The sequence below is a fragment of the Dendrobates tinctorius genome, unplaced genomic scaffold, assembly GCF_039654945.1.
Source record: "Dendrobates tinctorius isolate UK_male_01 unplaced genomic scaffold, ASM3965494v1 ptg000049l, whole genome shotgun sequence".
Lineage (NCBI taxonomy): Eukaryota > Metazoa > Chordata > Amphibia > Anura > Dendrobatidae > Dendrobates > Dendrobates tinctorius.
The window spans coordinates 21,153,850-21,172,610 of NW_027361717.1; the positions used below are offsets into that span (position 1 = coordinate 21,153,850).

Below are 18,761 nucleotides of genomic sequence, written 5' to 3' on the forward strand. Positions count from 1 at the left end.
CAGCGATCAGCCTAACAATGTCCCAGCGATCCCATCATGTAGGATCGTTCATGGGATCGCTGGGACATCGTTATGTGTAACGGGGGCTTAAGCTGTACATCACAGCTGGCAACCTGTTTAAACGGCCACGATCGGTATTAGCACCGATCGCGGCCATTTAACCCCTTAGATACCGCTATCAATTGTGACTGTATTAAAGGTTTCAAGTTCTTGAACAGATAGGGATTGTGAAAGCTTTTGGCTTATATTCTCAACCTCTACATCAAATTTGTCGAGACTCTTCTTATTATTCCCAATAAGTAGCTCAATGAATAATTTGGAACAGGATGAACAAGCTTCTTCCCAGCGTGTTTTAAAAGTGTTGTCGTCAATAGGAAAAGAAGGCATGACCCGGACACGGAGGCCTCTAGGGATTAAACCCTTTGCGAGGTAATTCTCCAAGGAGGCCTTATTCCACCATGCTCGGGTCCTCCTTTTTAAAATAGTTCTCATAGAGTTCTTTAAATCAGATTTATGCCCATTTTCAATATTATCAATATGCATGGCGTCCCCGCTAAACACAGTGTCCAAACAGGATAGCCAGTTCTGATCTCTGGCTTTAAAATCCATCCTAACAAATGGAGAAAGAACTGTAAACAGGTACAGCAAAAATATCAATGACCAAATAGATATAATGTTGAAATTTACTTGGTGCTTCCAATAAATATAGGAAAACCGAAAAAACAATGGAAGCTCAAATACCATAAAACATGGATTTTTATTTAGTACATGCAACAATGCAAATTTTACATATTTTCATAATAAAAGACAAATTTTATTTAATAAATGCAACAATGCCGATTAAAAGCGGGTAACACCAATACAAAAAAATTGCTGCACAAATATCCTATAGTATAGATGGATGATGCATTCCCTGCATAAAAATGTGCCCAGATAAAGTTAAGCTTAATGAAAAATACAAAAAGGGTTATTTTACCGAAAAATGTCCAAAAGACTAGCCTGCATGACCAAATCCTTGTGAAATGTTTATATATAGACAAAGGCTTGTACCAAATATTAGAGAGAAGTCTCTATTAATAGAGCAATGCAAGCATAACAATAATGGAGTGAATAAAATGACTGTGCAAAAAAAAGGAACCAATTCCAGACAAACAACTCTACAAAAGGGACAAATCCATGGTCCTTAAGGTATATAATTAAATTGCTATACTAGCATTGCCCAAGATGAATAAATAATCAAACCAATCAAGTCTAATTACCATGAGAAAGTGCTACAATAAAATACTGCTAATGCAAAAGGTGCCCATATAAGGAATCTGTGTCTATACCTGTTAGCAGCAATGACCCCAACGCGCGTTTCGCACTTGGCTTTGTCCAGGGGAGATGTGACTGTATTAAGTTTGAAAGGAATGCGCCCCGCCTGCTTAAATTTTTTTTTATGTGCGGCCCATTTACTCTGCCGAGTTTGAGACCCCTGGATTAGAACCTTTTTTTTGAAGGGGAAGTGCTGGTGTTTTATCTGATTTTATTTAATTTACGTTCTTACAGCTTACTTTTCAACCAAGCCACAAAATGCATACTATGGTCTCTGACTACTGACGTGGACGTGAAGGACTATATAAAATGGAAATAATACATTCTTGCTTGTCCTGGGGGTGTAGGGATTCAAGCTTTCTCATAGTGGTTTAGGAACACAACAGCACTTAGCTCTAGTGTAAAACAGTCTTTATTCGTTATAAACAATTATCAGAGGTCACATACTGTAAAAGCAAAATAGCTAGGAATTGTCAAGAATAATAAACACACTGCATCTCCCACATGTTAGACACACCTGAGCCATTTTTAGGACCTGCAAAACCTGGACTGGAGGTATGGGAGTGACTTTTCCCACCCAGACTCTTTTGGTTGCTCCTAAATCCCGGACCCAACATCCAGTCCCAACAAGAACCTTCTCAGCAATCTACCTTTTGCTCAAGCCTTCAATTCCAGGACTTACATCACCGAGGCCAACCACCTTGGTGACATATACCTGCCAACTAGAACTTCTCCTCCTAGAACTTTACAGGGGTTACAGCTGTAGTTGTGCCCAGATTGTCGATAATTGGGGTTACAGCATGGATGAACTTTACAGGTCCGATACATATGATCTTCCTGTTGTGAAAACGTCTACAATCACACTCTTCACTTACACAGATTGTGAAGAAGGTGGTTGTGTATTGTTACATCAAGGCTCTGCTTGCCGGTTTGAAATGCAGAGTCAGAAATGGAGACCATAAAACTTAGCAGAATTCATTAACCTGGTTTAATACTCCCATATACACATTTAGAGAAACAATTCTCTTATTGGCTATTACCTAGGATGCCCCTGAAAAGTTGGTATTAGGAAAACCTACAATCTTCGATGAAGTTGTCCAAGTCAGATGAAGGGAGACTTACGTAGATACTATGAACTAATGATAGATTACTTTAGATATTAGAACCAGACAAGCCTTTGTTTCCGCACGCCCCAATAATTCCAATGAATAAAAACCTTCTTTATTAGAAGATTGCGCCAGCTGTCGTGAGTAAATTGGGCATACGTCTTAGCAGCTTTTTTTCACCAATTACTACTGCATGCATTGCAATCCGGTGATTAACAAGGATATTATGTACAGTGAATGTGTCCAAGTCACAGGTCCCATTAATCCCTGTTTATCTTTGGAACTTATTTTTTTGGCAACCTGAAGGTAAAAAGACACCATTTATTTCTGGTTACAATGGTGTCCTGAATCTAAGGTCATGTTCTGTCATTCATAGTTTTATTACTATTTCACAAATATACTTTATTTGTCAGCTATAAATTTCCAAAGAGTTGGTATTGTTACTGGCAAAGCTCATATAACAAGTATGTGCTAATATCTAGGGTGATGATAGCTGTTTCTGTACTGTTCATTGTTTTATTCTGCTTTTCATTAGTGACACCTTCTCTGAAAAACCCTCTTGCTGGGAGACACATCATTAATAGCTATGAGAGCGAAGGTAAGTCAATCTGAAGGGAATGTATCTTCAGACAATGACATATTATTGAAATTTGTTTTTTGTGTTTAACATTTTTTTTTCATTTCATATTGACAATGTTTTTTTTCATCTGTATTAAATCAGGTTTCCTCCATCGAACTTTACATTTCCATCAACTTCTCGATGTGTTGGCCCCTTTTTCCCTTGTTTTATCCAGACCCATTTGCACCCATCAGAGCAAAGTCTATTGACTTTTGCTCATCAATCCAAATCAACCGTTTCCAGCCTTCTACTGTTTACCTTTCATGCTTTTTTTTTTGCCGATGCTTCTTCACCTTTTTTCAGGCCGCCATTTCAGACTTGTGTAACGTGCGTTGCACGGTGCTTGCATGGACGTCTATGATCTCACTTTTAGGAAGCATATGAGCAACTGCCACCGACGTCTTTATCACGCCAGAATGGATATGCAGTAAATAAGGTGCGCACTCCTCGCTATTAGGAAGCTGCAGGCTGGAGTGGAGACTCCAAAGAGTCAATAGAAGATAATCATCCATACTCACAGAAGATTTCAAATGATGCTTGTTTTTATCTCAGCCAGATATAGCAATTCAACACAGTGCTGAATATCATAGCAAAAAGCAATAGGTTACATTTCGACCCTGTCTGAGTGTTTTTCAAACATTGCTCAAAGTAAAAAATATAATAATACAGAAGTAAGGAAACAAAAGTAAAATACATACAATCGATAGCAGAGTTATTCGTCATTAGAGCAACATGAGTCTTTAAAATACTAGGAATGGAGACAATTTTATGCAAAAGTATATATGAATTATGCAAGAGAGGGGAGACGGGGGCAGGGAAAGGAGGTCACGCAAGCTCGTTATGCTTAGAGTGGTAATGACCACAGTAATACAGGAAGATATGAAAGTGGAACGCACGGACGAAGGAGAAAAGGAAAACAATAGTATGGCTCTGAGACTAATGCTACAGACATGGGAAGAAGAGTGTGTGTTATTGTACAGACCTATGTCCAGAGCGCCAGGTGGAAAGGATGATGAAATTCCCACACAGCAATGGCATAAAGTGAGACTAGGGACTTTTTTTTTTTAAGTGGCGGAGGAATACAGTGCGGAAGGATACCTACCTTCCGTCATTGGATTCCTGCAGCCCGTAGAGAACGGCAGCATCAGCTGATGCTGCAGTTCTCTACCCAAGATCGTCGTGGGACACACTCGTGGACTGCTTCGGATCATGGGTGAGTATTTTTGTGGTTTGTTATGTTAATATTTATTCCGTAAAAGACAATGGCTTCGGGGAACAATGTGACAAGTATTGGTAAGTATGTTACTCTATGTTATATGTACTGTATGTCTATGTATGTATTGTATGTAGCATGCATGTAGTATGTATGTAGTATATATGTGGTATGTATGTAGCATGTAGTATGTATGTAGCATGCATGTAGTATGTAGCATGTATGTAGTATGTATGTTGCATGTAGTATATATGTAGTATGTATGTAGCATGTAGTATATATGTAGTATGTATGTAGTATGTATGTAGTATGTATATATGTAGTATGTATGTAGCATGTAATTTTTTTTTTTTTTTTACATTCAACACATTAGCCGGATGATGGGACTACTACTGTCCCATCATTGGCTAATGTGTCAATCACTGTCATGGTAGCAGACATCGCCCGATGGGACTTGTAGTCCCATCGGACGATGCCTGCACAGACCCCCGAAGCCTGCACAGCCCCCCCGGCAGGCCGGCACAGCCCCCCGGAGCCTGCACAGACCACCGGCAGGCCGGCACAGCCCCCCAGAGCCTGCACAGCCCCCCGGCAGGCCGGCACAGCCCACCGGAGCCTGCACAGACCCCCTGGCAGGCCGGCACAGCCCCCCGAAAGGCCCGTACAGACCCCAGAGAGGCTGTACAAGGCAAAAACAGGGTTTTTCTTATTCCGATATCGGAAGTCCCATAGACTTGAATGGGACTTCCGGTATCGGAATCGGCGATACCGATACTTTTTTTTAAGATCGGCCGATCCATTCCGATCCGATACTTTGAAGTATCGGACGGTATCGCTCAACTCTATTCATTACAAAAGATAGGGCCTAAGTCAGTCTATTGCTGCTAATATACATGTGCATTTCCTGAAAGAACAGGAAGCAGAAGTCTAGAGTTGCTCCAGTGGGCAGTATAAAAATAGCAAGACTTCTATTTTTTTAATACAAGAAACAATATAAGAAAAAATACCACAAATTTAAGAAAAAAATACATTTAAGATAAAAAAAAAATCTGATTTAAGCCTTAGGTAATTTTCTGGTGGTACATTTCCTTTAACATACGTCAACAATTGCTTAGACCCAATGCCAGATATTACATATAGAACAGTAATGTTAATATTTTCAGACTGTATAGGGTCATTCCAAATGTTCACAGCTAGCAAATAATGGCTTCATGTAATCAAAAAGCCAATCCTCATAATAATGTAGTCAGTGGATTGATGGGTTTCTCCTAACACTGAGGTTGCACCTGGGTGCAGGTTTTGCCTAAATCTGTCCTTGCCTTATTCATACATATTTTTTGTTGACCAAATAGAAGACATAATAACTTGTGAGTAATGTAAAAGTCTCTTCACACATTTAAAAGATTACATTGGGAGAATTGCTGCCCAGAGGATAGTTGTTGTGAGAGCTCCTTTTATTATAAAAATAATCATCTTTATTTATTTAGCGCCAACATATTCCGCAGCGCTTTACAGTTTCAAAACACAAGTCATAAGTAACAATGTTAACAATACTCTAATTAAAGCAAAATAAGACGACCCTGTTTGTGAGCGCTTACAATCTACAAAGATGTGGGGGAGATACAAGGTACAGGTGTGTATTTACAATGGTGTATTTACAATGATGGTCCAGCCATCTTGAGGGAGTGAGGGATGGATGGAGGCAGCCCATTCACTAAACATGCACACTTAAGCCCCCTTCACACATAGCGCGATCGCTAGCGATCTCGCTACATGTGACACTTACCTCCGACCCGGCCTCCCGCTGGATATTGCTGATCGTGTGAGATCGTCCTGGTCCATTTCTCATCGTCGGCTTCCTGCTGGCGCCGACGAGCGACTCCATGGATGCGGGCGGAAGACGTCACCCTCGCTGCGTGTGACAGGTAAGTGATGACCGCCGACCGCTGCTGCATCGCTGGTGAGATTTGCCTGTTTGGCAGCTCACTAGCAACCATTTAGCGATACACCAGCGATCCTGACCGGGTCGTATCGTTGTCGGGATTGCTGGTGCATTGCTAAATGTAATAGGACCCTTACACATAGAATTACTTTGATTAGTGAACATGATAGGCCACTCTGAACAAATGTGTTTTGAGGGAGCGCCGGAAACTATGCAAATTGTGGTTAGTCCTAATTTCTTGGGGTAGAGCATTCCAGAGGATTGGCGCAGCGCGGGAGAAGTCTTGGAGTCGGGAGTGGGAGGTACGGATTAGTGCAGAGGTTAGTCGAAAGTCGTTTGCAGAGCGCAGCGGTCGGTTAGGCCAATAGACAGAAATGAGGGAGGAGATGTAGGGGGGTGTTGCACTGTGGAGAGCTTTGTGGGTGAGAACAAGTACTCTGAATTGGATCCTATAATGAATGGGCAGCCAATGTATGGACTGGCGAAGAGCGGACGTGTCCGAGTACAGATTAGCCAGATAGATGACCCTGGCTGCTGCATTAAGTATGGACTGGAGAGGGGATAGTTGAGTAACGGGAGGCCAATTAATAGAGCATTGCAGTAGTCCAGGCGGGAGTGGATCAATGCTACAGTGAGGGTTTTTGTTGTTTCCATGGTGAGAAAAGGGCGGATTCTAGAGATGTTCTTTAGGTGTAAGCGGCAAGAGCGGGCAAGAGATTGTATATGGGATGTGAAGGAGAGATTGGTGTAAAACATAACACCCAGACAGCGCGCCTGCTGCCGTCGTGTTATTGTGGTGCCACTCACAGAGAGGGAAATGTCAGATTTAGGGAGGCTAGTAGACGCGGGAGCAGAAGAAGTTCAGTTTTGGAGAGGTTGAGTTTGAGATAGAGAGTGGACATGATGTTGGAGACTGCGGACAGACAGTCACTGGAAATCTGTAGTACAGCGGAGGTAAGGTCGGGGGATGACATATATAGTTGTGTGTCATCAGCATAAAGATGGTACTGAAAGCCAAATCTGCTGATGGTCTGTCCAATTGGGGCCGTGTAGAGAGAGAAGAGAAGGGGGCCAAGGACTGAGCTCTGAGGTACCCCGACAGAGAGAGGAAGAGGAGATGATGTGGAGCCAGAGAACAAAATACTGAAGGAGCGGTCAGAAAGATAGGAAGAGAACCAGGAGAGAGCAGTGTCCTTAATGCCTAGTGACTGGAGCCTAGAGAGTAGGAGATGGTGGTCAAAAGTGTCGAAAGCTGCAGATAGGTCAAGAAGAATGAGCAGAGAGTGGTCACCATTACGTTTTGCTGTCAGAAGGTCATTGGTCACTTTGAGGAGTGCAGTTCCAGTCAAATGTAGGGGGGGGGGCCGGACTGTGAAGGGTCTAGGGAGTGAGTGGAGAGGTAACGGGTAAGGCGGGAGTAAACTAGGCGCTCCTAAAGTTTAGAGATGAAGGGGAGATTGGAGACTGGTCTGTAGTTGTTTATGCAGGATGGGTCGAGAGCGGGTTTCTGTAGTTATGGAGTAACAATGGCGTGTTTGAAGGAGGATGGGAAAATGCCCGAGGAGAGGGAGAGATTAAAGATTGCAGTTAGGTGAGTTATGACGACTGGAGAGAGAGACTGGAGGAGATGTGAGGGAATGGGGTCAGTAGTGCATGTAGTCGGAAGAGAGGAGTATGTAGACTTCTTCTTCTGTGATGGGATCAAATGTGGAAAGTGAGCCAGAGGAGATGCAGGAAGGGATGGGAGTCACAGCACTTGGTGGTTGGGAGCAGATTTCCTGACGAATATTATCTATTTTTTCTGTAAAGTTGGAGGCCAGGTCATCAGTACAAATGTCTGTGATAGGGGCTTGTGCTTTTGGCCTGAGGAGGGAGTGAAAAGTGTCAAAAAGTTTCTTGGGGTTGTTGGCTAGTGAGGAGATCAGAGTGGTGAAGTAAGTCTGTTTGGCGAGGTGAAGGGCAGCGTTATAGGTTCTTAACATAAATTTGAAGTGGATGAAGTCTTCTGGTGTGCGGGTTTTTCTGCATAGGCGTTCAGTACTCCTAGAGCATCGCTGGAGAAGTCGAGTTTGCGATGTGAGCCAGGGCTGTTTTACTCTGTGCTTGGAGGTTCTGAGGCTGAGGGGAGGTATTTGGTCAAGGGTGCTTCTTAGTGGGTCGTTGTAGTGATGAACAGCCAGATCAGGACAGGAAAAAGAGGAGATTGGGGACAGTGATGAGTGTAGGGAGTCTGAAAGTGTCTGAGGGTTAAAGGCTTGTAGATTTCTGAATGTGCGGTAGGTAGGAGTGAGCTGGGGTGGGCAAGGATTTGTAAGCGTGAAGGAGAGAATGCTGTGGTCAGAGAGTGGAAGCAGTGAGTTATTTAGTTGGGAGCTTGAGCAGAGCCAGACAAAGACCAGATCAAGGGTGTTACCATCCTTGTGTGTCTCAGAGGTTGAAAGCTGCGAGAGGCTAAGAGAGGTGGTTAGTGATAGAAGCTGGGATGCAGATGTGGAATTAGGGCTGTTAATGGGGATGTGGAAGTCTCCCAGGATAAGAGTTGGTAGTTCTGAGGACATGAAGTGCGGCAGCCAGGCTGAGAAGTGGTCAAGGAAGTGGGTGGGTGAGCCAGGGGGCCGGCAAATGACCACTACTCTGAGGGGGAGGGGATGAAAGAGCCTGATGGTGTGGACTTCAAAAGAAGGGAATGAAAGTGATGGAACTGGGGGGATGACTTGGAAAGTGGATTGTTGGGAGAGGAGTATGCCGACTCCACCACCAAGTCTGTTTTTGGGTCTCGGGGAATGATAGAATTGCAAGCCACCATAGGAAATGGCAGCAGGAGAGACAGTGTCAGAATCCTGAATCCAGGTTTCAGTGAGGGACAACAGATTGAGAGTTGTTCAGAAAGTAGTTGTGCAGGAAAGGAAGCTTGTTACAAACAGACCGTGGATTCCAGAGGGCACAATTAAAAGATGGAGATGAGGGAGTGCAAGTAATATTAATAAGATTATTATGGTTTCAATATGAGGTAGGGTAGGGGTTGAGGTTCGGGGATGGTGCACCAGGGATGGGGGAGATGTCACCTGAAATCAGTAGGAGTAGGAAGATAAAGAGCAAATAGTTTTTGGAATTGTAAGTAGTTTTTTTCTGTGATGTGTTTGGGCAAGATGGGCTGAGGTTTCTCAGGAAGGTTAGGAGTGCATAGGAGCTGTACATGGGAGAGGGAAGTATAGAGGGGCTGATGTGTATGAGTCATGATGGAGGGGGGATAGGGTGGTGAATGTGGATGACAAGGGAGCATAGGAGGATAGAAATAAAGCACATGGTTAAAGGGGAGAGCAAAGTGTGGGTTATCTGACTCCTGCCCTGATTAACTGCCATGGATAACTGCCTTTTCCCTGATGCCTAGCTTCTGTGATGCTTTGCTTGTTGGATGCTTGCGTGCTGCACCCCACACTGTGTGCTTCCCCTTAGGAACTACTACATATATAGGCCACACTACAGGGACAGGAGAGAGGGATTGTGGGAGCTGGTTGGAGATAATTTGGAAGCTGGGCCAGCACACCAGGGGGTGATTAGATGATCAAAGGCACTAGACCAGGCTGCATATATATATACACATATGCAGTGTCGGCAAACAACACTGTCAATCTGGCACTGAAATACATTTTGGATCATACAGATGAACTGCACTCATATGTCCGGATTCTTTTCATGGACTTTAGCTCAGCGTTCAATACCATTGATCCGAATTTACTTCATAAGAAAATGGTAGCTCTTGGAGTCCCTCTCAACTTATGCTTGTGGATTTCTAACTTCCTGACAGCCAGGATACAGAGTGTAAAAGTTGGACCATTCACTTTGGACACCTTGGTCACAAACATCGGGGCATCTCAGGGGTGTGTTTTGTCCCCGTTACTGTTTTCTCTCTATACGAATGATTGCATCTCTTCAGCAGACTCAGTAAAAATCTTGAAATTTGCCGATGATATGACACTGATTGGTCTCATCAGGGGAAATGCTGAAGACTTGTATCGGAGTGAGGTTGAAAGAATATGTGACTGGTGTAAAGCCAATAATCTTGTACTCAACACTAAAAAAACTGCTGAGATGGTTGTGGATTTTAGGAAAGATCAACATGAGATACTTCCAATCTACATCCATGACGAAGTGGTTCTTAGGGTCACAGAGACCAAATTCCTTGGTGTTATCATCTCTCATGATCTTAAATGGGGGAAAAACGTGGATGCTGTTATAAGAAAAGCACAACAGAGGATGTTCTTCCTGCGTCAGCTGAAAAGATATGGTTTGTCTAAGAATCTGCTGATCTTATTCTTTAATGCTGTCATCAGATCTGTGATTTGTTCCTCTCTGATAGTCTGGTATGGGGGAGCCACTGCGCATGACAAACTCCGCTTACAAAGGACTTTCAGAACAGCAGAGAGAATTATAGGTTCCCCCCTGCCTAAAATCCAGGATCTTTATGATAAGAGTATTCGATCCCACGCATTGAAAATATCATCCGATCCCTCTCACCCGGGACACTCCTCATTCCAACTACTCCCTTCAGGACGTCGCTTCAGAGTCCCCAAATGCAGCACCAACCGCCATATGAACAGCTTCTATCCACTCTCTGTTCAACAATTAAATCTTCATGTGTAGACTATATACTGTATCTGTCTTGTTAGATGTTACTTGTTGTATCTGTTGTTATATATTATGTTGCCTCTTTGCCACAAAGAATTCCTTGTATATATGTAATATGTACTTGGCGATAATAAATTTGATTTGATTTGATTTGATATATGCTATAGCACCTTCCACCTGATAAGCTCTAGAGAGGCCCCAGTCGCGGATATAAAGCAGTAAGTATTAAATACAGTGCAACAAATGAATTATATTAAAGTTTTAGCAGGCACATTAGAATATGTAGCAAAATGGTAAAGCAGCAGAAGACAGACAGCAAGCAGAAGTATGGAGTTGTACCATTTAGATATATTGCAGCAGAAAAGACGGCCAGCAGAGGTTGGGAGTTCTACCATTTAGGCTGCTTGCTTTTATCAATGACTCTCCACATCCAGCTGGTTGATGTTTCCTCCAAGCCAGAAGGTAGTAATCCATGGCACATGTACCAAGCCAATATACCCAGTGTGATGACTGCAGAGATCTTAGGCCTTCTTGAATTATGATCCTGGAGGTTTAATATGTGAATGTTTTTTTTTGCATCAGGAAGTCAAGTTCGTGTGGAAATTCATCCCAAAAATAGTCAGCCCCAGCTCTTCAACAGGACACTTGTAACTAAAGGTGAGTGTCATTATACAGTATATCGGATATTCTATAAATGCTTATTAATGCAGGACTCTTATTAAATAGGCATTTACGGGAATGGAAAAATAGAAAAACTCAGCACCATTGGCCGGGGATTTTCAAACAAATTGGACCCAAAAGTGGACATAATGTGGGTGTTCCCAGGAGATAGGCAGGCCTAATTGTCCCCAATTTTGTCCATTGAAATGTTGGCAAGTCTGTAATTGCGGACCTCTTTTATATATTTGAGGCCACCTCTCTTCTGCAGTACATCACTGCCTACATGATTGCACCAGCATGTTCCTTGTGGTCTCTCCAATTCTGTAACCATTGTACGGGAACCAGGGATATACATAGGATATTGAAAAGAGGAGCAGCTATTATGCTCAATATATACAAGTATATGCACACCTATAAAACATGTCTAAAATTTCACTTACAAATATACTATATACACAATGTAACACATGCCCATATATACACAGTCACTTGAACACTTACCATCTTATAGAGGCTTAAAGGGAATCTGTCAACAGGTTTATGCTCCCTCATCTGAGAGCAGCACGATGTATAGAAAGGGACCCCGATTCCAGCGATGTATCACTTACTTTACTGGGTGCAGCAGTTGTGATATAATCAGTTTTTAGATGTAGTATGCAGCAGAGCTCAGAATGCTGCCCTTGCCCACATTAGAGCTTTCTGTGTATATTGTCTATCGACAGTAAGCTGCTAATAAGTGATGGGGCGGAGTTGGACCAGGATGCACGAGAGCTGTAGTCCTGTAGTGATAATCTCCTGATGATAAAACACTCATTCTATTGAAACGACAGCACACAGCCTAATAAGTGACACATCTCTGAAATCAAGGTCTCAGCCCCTACCTCATGCTGTCATCAGATTACATAGCAGAAAACCTGCTGACAAATTCCCTTTAAGCACAGCAGCACATGAGAGCTGGAGATTCTAAAAGGTTCCTTCTTCTTCCCTGTTCCTCCAGCCCCACTGTTTTCTGTATATAATGTGTATTGCCTGGTGAAAGGTGAATATCTTCATGTAATGTTCACCTTTCACAGCCCATGGAGGAGAGCTGTGGGGATGAGCTGGGGCAGGTACAGCACGAGGGGAGATGTAGCTCCATAGCTCCATCTTCTGTAAGCCTCGGATGTGCCTGTCTGCGCCACAGGAGCTGCCAGTTTTTTACTTACAGGTCTGATCCATAAATCGGGACAGACTAGAGCATGCCGCTATTTCTTTCACACGCATCTGCTCTCCACATGAAGATTAGCCTGGGTGCACTAGCACATAGGCTAACATTGGGCCCATGTGCCACCCGTTCTCCGCACAGATCGAAAATACTTTAACACGAATGTACTCGAAGGAGCAGCTGCAGAGAGTTTTTTGCTTGGCACAAGGGCAAATTATTTACAAGGCTTTTTTATATTAAGAGGAAGGTTCATTAATATCTTCACAGAGGACAAATGCGCCGAGCCGCACTAGTTCAGCTGCCAACACGCGACGGCTTTCAAGGTTACATGGATGTTTGCCTGTCATGTGAGAGCGGACTGGAACACTTTGTATATGTCTTGCAGATGTTACAGTTCCTACCTGGAATGGCAGCAGATGGGAGCAGATGTCACAGCCCAGTGCCAAAGACTTCTATGGTGAGACGGACCCGAAATCCAAGTCATGTCCAACCATATAGTAGAAAGAGGTCTGAGATACAACGACCTCCATACCAGAATTACTTGTAAAGAGGCTGAAAGAGCATTCAAGGATAATTATGGGTTGAGGATGAGCTTCGTGTAGCAGAATGGCTACGGAAATTTCTGGGACTGCAAATCTGTTCCAAATACCAAAATGGAGCTGTTTTGGTGGCAAGAAATAGGATTTCTGCCCCTAAATGGGCCATGTTGTTGACTATTCCTTTAGAGCTCATTCAGACAGTGATCATTATTTCTCCTACGAGACAACTGGTCTGAGTTTGACCAATGTGTCACTTCTTACCATCAGAGTTTGGTCCATGTTTTTCTTTTCCTATGTAGCAGTCCGTGAAAAACAGATTTTTTTTTCTCGGACCGATAGAATTGTGTAGCCGATTTTGATCTGATTCCCGGATCAATATCATACACGTTTCCACGTTGGACATGTGAAGGGCCCCATTCACTGCTTTAGGTATGAGTACTATCTGTGAAAAGCATGGATAACGCTTGTACGCAAAAATCGGATGAGCGATGGGTGAATTCCCACGCTGAGGATTTTGCTGCGGAGATTTTCTGAGACTGAAAATCAGTTTCTAGTCATCTGAATGAGGTTGTTTCAGATGAATGGGACAGTTACCAAACTTTCTGAACCAATATCCGTATCGTATTGATGATGCAAATTTTCTGCATCATTTCTGCTCTTATTAAGTAAACCAGGTTACATGTGTTTTTTTCATTGCATTTTTATCACGTTTTGCTGCTTTTTTTGTCTATTTTTGATGTGTCATGTGTTAAATAAAGCTTCTTTGTGTTTGATACTTTCTAGTATTTGGCTATGAGAAAACGTTATTGATATAGTCATGTGCGGATTACATGAGTTTTTGACACGTTTCCACAGCGGAGACACACTTAAGCGCATGTGTGCATTTTCTGCATCTAATGCAAGTCTATGGTAAAAATTCACACAGAAAACTCAGCGTCACCGCAAGAGACATTGTGAGGTTGCAGGTTTGAAACGTGCGCAGATCAGTTTACGCAGCGTAAAAGAAAAGCACAGTGGGCAGGAGATGAGATTTCTATAAATCCCATCAACTTTGCTGGAACTGTAAGACGCTGCGTTATTGACAGTGAAAATACACAGTGTCAAAAACTCAATGTGTGAACATAGTCTGATAGGCTCAATAGTTTCGTACAGAGGTTGTAGATGTTATCTGCTTTTTTCCATGCGTGCGCTGTGTCTCATATTACATGTCAGTCTTATTTTAGGATAATTGGGATGAGATGCAATAGCAGAGACAGCCCAGTGTCAATACTGGTGGTGTTACAGGAAAAGGAGCAGAGCTTATCTCATAGAAATAATTTACACTGCGTGCAGAATTATTAGGCAAGTTGTATTTGAGAGGATTCTTTTTATTATTGAACAACAACTATGTTCTCAGTCAGCCCAAAAGACTCAAATATCAAAGCTTAATATTTTTGGAAGTTGGAGTGGGGTTTTTTTAGATTTGGCTATCTTAGGCCGGTTTCACATTTGCGCTTTTTCAGCGCACGCACGGCCGGGGGTAGCTCCGCCCCCGAGCCGGCTCTCTGCCCGGCGTGCCCGCCCCTTGCTTGTAGCGCCGCCTACTAGCGGACAGCGGCGCCTGCGATCGGCGCACCCTATCTTTAGCATAGGGTGCGCAGATCGTGCGCAGGCCGTGCGCTAGTTGCGCTTTGACCTGCGCTGCGCACTTTTGACGGTGCGCCGTGCGCGCCAAAATCAAACTTTTCGGATTTTGGCGCGCACGGCGCACCGTCAAAAGTGCACAGCGCAGGTCAAAGCGCAACTAGCGCACGGCCTGCGCACGATCTGCGCACCCTATGCTAAAGATAGGGTGCGCCGATCGCAGGCGCCGCTGTCCGCTAGTAGGCGGCGCTACAAGCAAGGGGCGGGCACGCCGGGCAGAGAGCCGGCTCGGGGGCGGAGCTACCCCCGGCCGTGCGTGCGCTGAAAAAGCGCAAATGTGAAACCGGCCTTAGGAGGATATCTGTTTGTGCAGGTAACTATTACTGTGCAGAATTATTAGGCAACTTAATAAAAACCAAATATATACCCATCACACTTGTTTATTTTCACCAGGTAAACCAATATAACAACACAAAATTTAGAAATAAACATTTCTGACATTCAAAAACAAAAAAAAAAATCAGTGACCAATATAGCCACCTTTCTTTACGATGACACTCAAAAGCCTTCCATCCTTAGATTCTGTCAGTTGCTTGATCTGTTTACAATCAACATTGCGTGCCGCAGCCACCACAGCCTCCCAGACACTGTTCTGAGAGGTGTAATGTTTTCACTCCCTGTAGATCTCACATTTTATGAAGGACCACAGGTTCTTATGGGGTTCAGATCAGGTGAACAAGGGGGCCATGTCATTATTTTTTTCTTCTTTTAGACCTTTACTGGGCAGCCACGCTGTGGAGTATTTGGATGCATGTGATGGAGCATTGTCCTGCATGAAAATCATGTTTTTCTTGAACGATACTGACTTCTTCCTGTACCACTGCTTGAAGACGGTGTCTTCCAGAAACTGGCACTAGGTCTGGGAGTTGAGCTTCACTCCATTCTCAATCCAAAAAGGTCCCACAAGTTCCTCTTTGATGATACCAGCCCATACCAGTACCCCACCTCCACCTTGCTGGCGTCTGAGTCGGAGTGGAGCTCTCTGCCCTTTACTGATCCAGCCTCGGGCCCATCCATCTGGCCCATCAAGAGTCACTCTCATTTCATCAGTCCATAAAACCTTAGAAAAATCAGTCTTAAGATATTTCTTGGCCCAGTCTTGATGTTTTATCTTATGTTTCTTGTTGAAAGGTGGTCGTTTTTCAGCCTTCCTTACCTTGGCCATGTCCCTGAGTATGGCACATCTTGTGCGTTTTGATACTCCAGTAACGTTGCAGCTCTGAAATATGGCAAAACTGGTGGCAAATGGCATCTTGGCAGCTTGAGGCTTGATTTTCCTCAATTCATTGGCCGTTATTTTGCGCCTTTTTTTATCAACACGCTTCTTGCGACCCTGTTGGATATTTGCCCTGAAACGCTTGATTGTTCGGTGATCATGATTCAAAAGTTTGGCAATTTCAAGACTGCTGCATCCCTCTGCAAGATATCTCACAATTTTTGTCTTTTCAGAGTCCGTCAAATCTTTCTTCTGACCCATTTTGCCAAAGGAAAGGAAGTTGCCTAATAATTAAGCACACCTTATATAGGGTGTTGATGTCATTAGACCACACCCCTCCTCATTATAGAGATGCAAATCATCTGATTTAAATAATTGGCAGTTGGCTTTCAAGCCTATACAGCTTGCAGTAGGACAACATGTATAAAAAGGATGATGTGATCAAAATACTCATTTGCCTAATAATTCTGCACACAGTGTACAGGAAATCTGTCAAAATGTCTGATGTGCAGACAATATGTTGTAGGGCAATAGAAGCTGAGTAGACAGGTATATACAGTAGCTATTGGGGAATAGATTTAGTATGGTCTGTATTTTATTCATTTAAATCACTGTTCTTACAATGCTTAGGAGTCCAGTGGGTGGTCCTAATGAGTGATTGACATCTGTCTCTGCATGCATGCTCATAGAGGGAAGACTACTAATCAAATGTGTATGATTATCACAAAAAGCTCATTTCTGGCACTTAGGGGAATTAAAGTATCATTTTGTCTATATTCGCATTAATAATCATATAATATATATTATACAGGGTTGGCCATTTATATGGATACACCTGGGTGGGCCATTTATAAAGTTGGATCCAAAATGGCCGACTTCAAAATGGCCACCATGGTCACCACCCATCTTGAAACGTTTTCCTCCTCCCATATACTAATGTACCACAAACAGGAAGTTGATATCACCAACCATTCCCATTAAATTTAGGTGTATCCATATACATGTCCCTCTCAGATGTATCCATATACATGGCCTCCCCTGTATAATATAATCATACATTATTATCAGAATACAGGCACAAAATAGTTTAAATATGAAATTAAGAGGTAATAACAACATCATGTCAGAATGCTACAGAGAGTATGAGGCACAGTCTTGTCCAAGGAGTGAAGGATACCTATGTTCTGAAATAGATCCAAATATGAAATTAAGTCCTCATTTTCTCTTTATTGTTGGGCTAAATCATAGTTCCTTTTTGTTCTGGAATATTAATAAAAAGCACAACATTTACTGTCATACTTTTACATGTGTCATTTACTAAAGAATATTTTTTCAGCTTACCCATGGGATAAATGCTGTCTTAAGTCAATGCCCGTCAACTTGAAGAACTTTGAGAAGCTTGATGCATATGCTGTACAGGTAAGAAAAACTTGAAGGTATCCATACATGTTCTCAAAGCCTTTTGATTTAAAAATTAAAAGGGTGGTCCAATACCTATAAAACCCTTTATAAATCAATATTCTCAAGCCTTAAGCCATTTTATAATTAGCTTCTCTCTATCTATCTTGCTATTTCCTATATTTGTTTTTTTTACTTTACTTCTTGTGACGTTTAATTTGAGAGGAGTCTCAAATAAGACATCACAAGAGGCTGGGCTCTACTCACTGCTCTGCAGTGTCTATCGTCATCTCCTGAAATAGGACATCATCATGAGTCGGCAATGGTATAACTCACACTGCTTCTATCACCGTGCCCTGATGAGAATCCATTTCACTGCAGTGTTAGGAGAGGTGACTGTGACGGCGACTGAAGATGTTGTCACTTCTCATGCACCTTTATTGAACCAGGATGTCTTTATAGGTATCGGACCACCCTTTAAAAAATCATATTATGTTCTCTTACTAATTGCTTTCACTAGCCAACCACAGTAAAAATGAAATCAGATCATATAGCTTGTCGACAAAATGCAGGAAAGTCACAATAGTATGTCCTCACTGCGGAAGGAACAGATTGTAAAAATAATTACAAATAAAACAATGTATTATAAAGGATTTGTATCCAGTGGTAGCAAAACCCTTGGTAATTAGGTTTGTCAAACAGATGTTTTTGCAAAATGACAACAGAAACTCAATTGGTTTCTAAGAAATATATGGTAAAAATGACAATGTGTCAGTGATGAAACATGCTGACAAACCAATACCCGAGCTATGATCATGTAGCAAAAGGTGAATTCTCTAATCCCCAAACCTTTGATGAAAGGTTCACGCTATAGCCTCTGCAGGAGGTCTGCATTTTACTGTAAGGAGATCTTCAAAATAGTCAGTATGACTGCGGTAGCACTGCTCGAATATGACTGATAAGAGGACGAGACTAGAGAGCAGAAAGAAACTGAGTTAAAGTTAGAACTAGGAGCAGAATAAGCATCAATGAAACAATCGGGGGGAAAGGCAGAAGCACAAATAGGAATAAAGCCAAGGCCAGAATTAACATGGCTGATGTCACGGGTTTACCAGGGCAGAGAGGAGACAGAAGACCGCAGCGTCTGATTTATTCTTTTCCTGCACTGATTAGAAGCACTTCACCTTCATATTAAATGGTGCAGATTTCTTTCAGCAGCTTTCCTGCATTAAGGCTCT

At 42.7% G+C, this 18,761-nt stretch overlaps 1 protein-coding gene across 1 annotated transcript in view; it reads left to right on the forward strand.

The window, feature by feature from the left end:
* Positions 1–18,761, forward strand: part of LOC141091200 (uncharacterized) — a 46,338-nt gene that overhangs the window by 729 nt on the left and 26,848 nt on the right. Inside the window, exons 2-6 of the mRNA XM_073576635.1 lie at positions 2,834–2,884; positions 2,956–3,018; positions 11,406–11,480; positions 13,073–13,144; positions 17,462–17,544. Coding sequence (XP_073432736.1) covers positions 2,834–2,884; positions 2,956–3,018; positions 11,406–11,480; positions 13,073–13,144; positions 17,462–17,544 — 344 coding nt within the window. The remainder of the gene's footprint in view (positions 1–2,833; positions 2,885–2,955; positions 3,019–11,405; positions 11,481–13,072; positions 13,145–17,461; positions 17,545–18,761) is intronic.